We start from the raw sequence: 5,978 nt of genomic DNA, 5'->3' as shown, positions 1-5,978 counted from the left end.
TTTTACGACTATCCTAGTCCCCAACCTATCAGTTGCCTTCATTGAAGTCGTTCATATCTTCTTCTCTAGACTTTAATACGCCTTTTTTTGTTTATTGTCGACGTATATTCTAAAAGAGGTAGAACAATATAGGTATCAAAACGACCATCAGTTGGATCTTGATTTTGAAAAAGAAATAATCATCACGGTGTTAAAGCATATTCGGGAGCATCACTTTTTGGTTTACAACTATGTAGTAGCTTTAAGATACCTTCAATCACAAAAAAGGACTCAAATAGAAAAATACACCATTTTTTTTTTGCGGATCTTTCCACGAGTGTTGCTCTATATATACGGACATAGTTTATGTTTGACTAAAAGCTGATTAAGATGTATAGTTTCCACTTTGAACTCGAAAGTGGTGTAGGGCAAATGCAAGATAAATTGCTGAAGAATACAAGACGTGGGGTACACTCATTTTCCTACTGGTGCAGACCAAACTATTTACCTCTTGTTCCACAAGGAGGAGGAATGCAGTAGTATTTAGCTGATCATGAAACTCACATATCCACCGGCAAGTTTGAACTGTTTAGTCAAATGTGTATTGAGCTCTATTTCAGTTAAGTTCAAGGTCAAGAGAAAAATGATCACTGATTTCTATAAGCGAAACTAATGAAAGAGGGTTGCAGCATGCACACGTAAGTAAATGTTGAACGATGACTGAACGTTCGAATAAAACCATAAAAACGGATATTCACCGATGAAAATATTCACAGTACTTCTCTATCTCCAGAAGATGAGGGAATCAACCTCGAACTATCGAAATATTGCTTAAAGCTTGAGAATAAAAAACAAACCAAAACAAAATAATAGGAAGCTTCACAGTTTATTGCTCAGCATGTGAAAATCGGCCATACCCGCCTTGATTTATATAAGTTGGTGAATTATTTTCACCTTATATGTTTATAATATTGTATAAAGTTTGTATAAAGTTGAAGACGCAGAGATGCCATCAAGATTCAAATAGCAGAACGGCCCAAAGTCTAATCTGCAACCCTTGACGATAGGTTACTTTTGAATCTGAGCATGATAGTTTGATGAGCGAGTAATATACAAATTCAACACCCGTAGCTTGCTTGCTTCATCTTAAAAGTGCAAAACACTTCATATACTGAATAAATTCCAGTACAAACCAACTAAATTGATTCGGCCCAAAGACACGTCGGAGATACCGGAAATTCTATCTGCGTATATCAGTAGTCATGTGCATTCTGTCCTGTACTAAGGGTCCGTACTCGGACGCCGCTGAGCCTATGACTGGCGTTTTGAATCGTCCCACAACGAGTGCAACTATAGCCACAGAGCCGCCAAGGGCAAGGCAGATGAAAGGTATGGAATACGCGACATGTGTGTGGAGCATGTGCGAGTTGTAAGAATTCCATCCAGCTATATATCTTGCATCGGAAATCTGTTTGGGCTCAGGGTTGGCAATAGTCGTATATGCGGTTTCTTCTTCGTTCGTATCCCTCGATACTTCTGAGATGGCAATGTAAAACAAACTCATCACCTGCAAGGCAAGATGATTCAAATAAGTACACATTTTTTTGATGCCTTAATCATAGCATAAGCAGAAGTGTGTAAATGCAACAGCATTAATACACTTGAATTGAGTACATGCATGAAAAAATCCAGAATACAAGAAGCAGGCGCATATAAAATCAAGGACAAATACAATAGAAGTCTTTAAAAAGTCGAACACTTTTTGGCGATACAAATCATCGGGTTGGCGAAATATGCCATAGACTGCCCAGCTTACCCCTCTATGTCCTACTGTCGAGTCGTACATCGCAGTGATTTTGACCATATCCCTGGCTTTTCTGCGCAGCGGGGGATCGAAGCTGCAAGTGCTCATGGCCACCACATAATCTTTCTCATCTCCGACTATCTCACTTTGTCCATATTTAGGGACAGACGCGCAGATGATGTTGTCCGTGTCGCGGTCGTACATACTAATACCAAGACCGCCCCTGCAAATGACAATAGTTAGTGTGAGACTTGGAAACATGGAAGGCTTTCCTTGGCTGATGCGGAAAGCACATATATCTGCCTACGGGTTTGTAATGAGATAAAAAAAATATACAAACAAGTAAAATTACAGGCACAGACACCATTCATGCACTTGTTTTGACATTTAATTATATAAAAATGGGTGAAATGCATATAAATATGTATGAACTATCGGCATCGAAAACATGCATATATATGTATGTCCATTTATGCACACGTATTTAAGTACATAAAAATGGATGAAAGACATATACATATGTACTAAAGATGACGGAAATGTGTACATATATACAACTTCAGATCACTTTTCGTTCACATATTTGTTAATATATACATATATTATGCAATATCTTATGTATTTGTACATAAAACAGAATATATATGAACGCATCCATATATATATATAAGAGTGTAAACATCCAGAGGTAGCGTTTGACAACGTATTTGGCATGTTCCTGACAGATCAGTGAATGAAATAAACCCACATAGTTGCTCATTAATTGTCCTCAGATAATATCAGCGTAATACCAACAACAAACCTGTGCTGATGACCAACCATGAATACTATATCCACTTCCTGGTCAGGATCGACGTCTTCATGCCATCTAAACGCACCAAATACCGAGCTTCCGTTCATATTCAGATACTGAACCGTGCTGAGTGTGTGCACACACGTGCCCTCGGCTTGCTCTTGTGCGCTGCACTTCTGAATGTCGTACTCGATATTGCCAACACTTTGAAGGTCACCGGTTGCATCACAGCAGCCTGTGAAAGTATATGGATGGCATGTTCAATCAAGGAAGCAATGGAGTGCAAAATTGAGAGCCTGCGACTGTCGCGAGCAGACCCTGATGTTAGACCTTCAGGCGTCAGATAGCGTGTGCATGGAGAGGGTCGATCGATGGTACGTGAAGTAGGTGGGAATGAAATAGTCCACCAAGAGTGGTTGCGGCAACTCGAGTCCGATTGCAGACCAATCGCCGCATACACATACTACGCCCGTCCACACGTACACACATACGCACGGTATAATTGTATGCGATGCACCACTTACCTGCCAACAACAGGGGCTTAATCTCGTCCGTAACTTCCGAGTACTGGATTTCGTATCGAAGATAATATACTGCCGAGTACTTTTCCGGCTCCAACTCCTCTGGCTCAAAGCAGAAGAGACCATTCTCACAGCATCGAAGGCCGCCAGTGTACTCCTCCCGGAAGCATGCGCCGTTATCCTCGGCTAAAAGCTGTGAGGATTGTTTGTGCGTACGAGTGTGAGAAACTTGTATTAAGGCACATTGAATGCCTAAGCATGGAACTGGTCTAATAGGTAAATTTAGATAACACGACAGAAAGAGAAAGCTCACCACCAGATTAGACGCACATGCGGAAACATCTGGCCGAGATAAGTACTTCAATTGCACACTCTCGCTCAGCAATGAATATATGCTTATAGATTCACACAAAAGGTGTGAGGGGTAGCTTAATCATAGCACATGGATCGAGAGAATGTATTCTGTGTAACAGAGTAGTATCAAATCAAACACGTCGCTCAATTATCTATGGACCCAGAAAACATAGCGAACAGTCCAGCACACCTGCTTATTACATCCAAATGGACCCGTCGTCGCATTGCCAGCCTCTGGTCTGCGGAAGTCGTTTTCTTCCGTACAAGGACACTCCAGACACTTGTGAGCCTAAAGTGGAGATGAAAATAGAATTTCAGGTCTTCGATGCGTGCGTGAGTCTAAATGTGCAAAGAAGCATGGATTTGTTTTCGTATATATGCTACCTGACAAATGAAATTGGATTGGAAGATAGTTGACTTCAAGCTTTCGTACAGATCCAGAAAGACATAAATCAAGGAGCTGGTACACTATAAAACAGGTTTGATGCAAATTGTAGACCATCGCAAGAACATAAATAATACAACCGCAGAATCATACTCCCATATTTATAAAAGTATTCTAGCACACAAACAACTCAAGCGCAGTGCATACTTACGTAGTCTGATATATACAATTGGTACTCCGCCATCCATACTTCTATTGTAGTTGGTAAGAACGCTTGCTAACCAATATGGCCGGTTCCCTTATACTTCGGCCACGACCATGTTAACCAGAAAAGCCGATGCGCGGACAACGTCTACTAACAAATACTCGCACATGAGTATAGTACATACAAATTTACATTTAAATACTCAATGACCCTATGAACTGGCACATATGTGATGATATACCATTAGACGCCCCATACCCTGTCACCCAGGCCTCTGGTATTAATTATGTGCACGTTTGCAGCCCACTTGTTCTCTCCCTTCTCAGTTACAAACGCGTATGGATACTCGAACGCTTGCATGGTTTTGCGTGATTCGGTCCCTGCGCCAAATCCGACAGCTCTATGTAACTCCTTGGGTTTCATTGGGCTGTAGTTTGTACTTCCGTCTGTGTATGTACATTAGAGGAACAGTACGTACATTAGAGGAACATGGTGATCACACAAGACAAAGGTGCAACTGAACTTTATCTCAATGCCACAGGCGAAACTTCAGACATATGCTCATGCGCGCACATTGACGTGTACATCCGCAAAAACACACACATGCATATATAGCTACATGGACACGTACTTCGCACGTATGACTAATTGTATACTAATCAATCGAGCTGCCCAATGCTAATATGTTCATCTCGTTGTTGCGAACATGTAAGTATGCCAAATATGGCCTAAATACTATGGAAGAAGCATGCACGTGCACGTTTAATGAACAAAACTACTTAACTACTACGTCTGTTAAAGTAATGTATTGAGAAATTCCTACCACATACAGATCAATACACACGTTTCCGCTTCGAAACGTGCGCGAACACAAGTCAAATAAAATCTATCAGGTCCGCCACCATATGTCTGCACGCGGTAGCGCCTATACACACTCGGATACCTATTTAATCGCTTGTCCAACTAGGAAGAGCTTAAGCCAAAGCATAGCTAAAACTTGGCTGTCAGTATCAAAACTACAAGTACACCTCATTTTGAGGTAGTCGCAATTTTCTAACAAATTTGATTTATTCAAGAGATCATTTCCCAGCTTGACAATTCAAGGAACATCATGAGATTGGTGGTGTATAGACTTATGCACAAGTCTACCGGATATGCAGACTAATACCTTCCGCCAATAGCATCGAGCGCATAGTGAAACACCTCATGAAAGTACACTACCTACGTAGAGGACGTCCAGCGAGTACAAAACACAAGACTTTATCTACTGCATGAACAAAGGAACAACTCGTGGTGTGATAAGCATAATCAGTGCACATCACCCAATAACAGCCAAAACCACTTCGTGCGTTGATTTGAAGCAAAATATCTCCGTAATATACACAAATTTACAATAGTAGAAGCATATTCCAATACAACATAGCCTAAACCTATACACACACACATATATATATAGATACATACACATATGAACATACAAACACACACATACACACAAACATACATAGTATATATATAGATATATAAATATAGAAATATATACATGTATACATAAATAAATGTATACATACATCCATATATAGAAATATACATACATACATACATACATGTCTATATATATACATACAACTACAATAATATATAGAAGCTTATAAATAAAATATATACATAGATATTTAAACAAATATAAACTTTAATGTACAATATTCATTGTACAATGTATAAGTACAATAAATTTTTGCATAAATATAAATATAGGTCAATATATATATATATATATATCTAAAATATATATTTATATATATACTGTGTATATCTATATCTATACTTGTATAAATTTATAATGAATATAAATATAATACACACACACACACACATATATATATATATAATATATATATATGCGCACACACACACAGATATATATATACATACAC

General features: G+C 39.0%; 1 protein-coding gene across 1 annotated transcript in view; it reads right to left on the bottom strand.

Annotated features, from left to right (window-relative positions):
* Positions 1-851: 851 nt before the first annotated feature.
* SARC_09959 (hypothetical protein) overlaps positions 852-5,978 on the bottom strand; it is a 5,863-nt gene continuing 736 nt past the window's right edge. The window contains exons 2-7 of the mRNA XM_014296011.1: positions 4,300-4,487; positions 3,642-3,740; positions 3,101-3,290; positions 2,586-2,811; positions 1,796-2,006; positions 852-1,546 (exon numbers count right to left, since the gene is read on the bottom strand). Coding sequence (XP_014151486.1) covers positions 1,220-1,546; positions 1,796-2,006; positions 2,586-2,811; positions 3,101-3,290; positions 3,642-3,740; positions 4,300-4,487 — 1,241 coding nt within the window. The 3' untranslated portion in view covers positions 852-1,219. The remainder of the gene's footprint in view (positions 1,547-1,795; positions 2,007-2,585; positions 2,812-3,100; positions 3,291-3,641; positions 3,741-4,299; positions 4,488-5,978) is intronic.

Source organism: Sphaeroforma arctica (assembly GCF_001186125.1).
Source record: "Sphaeroforma arctica JP610 unplaced genomic scaffold supercont1.1093, whole genome shotgun sequence".
Taxonomy (NCBI): Eukaryota; class Ichthyosporea; order Ichthyophonida; genus Sphaeroforma; species Sphaeroforma arctica.
This window is presented reverse-complemented; position numbering and strand designations above follow the sequence as displayed.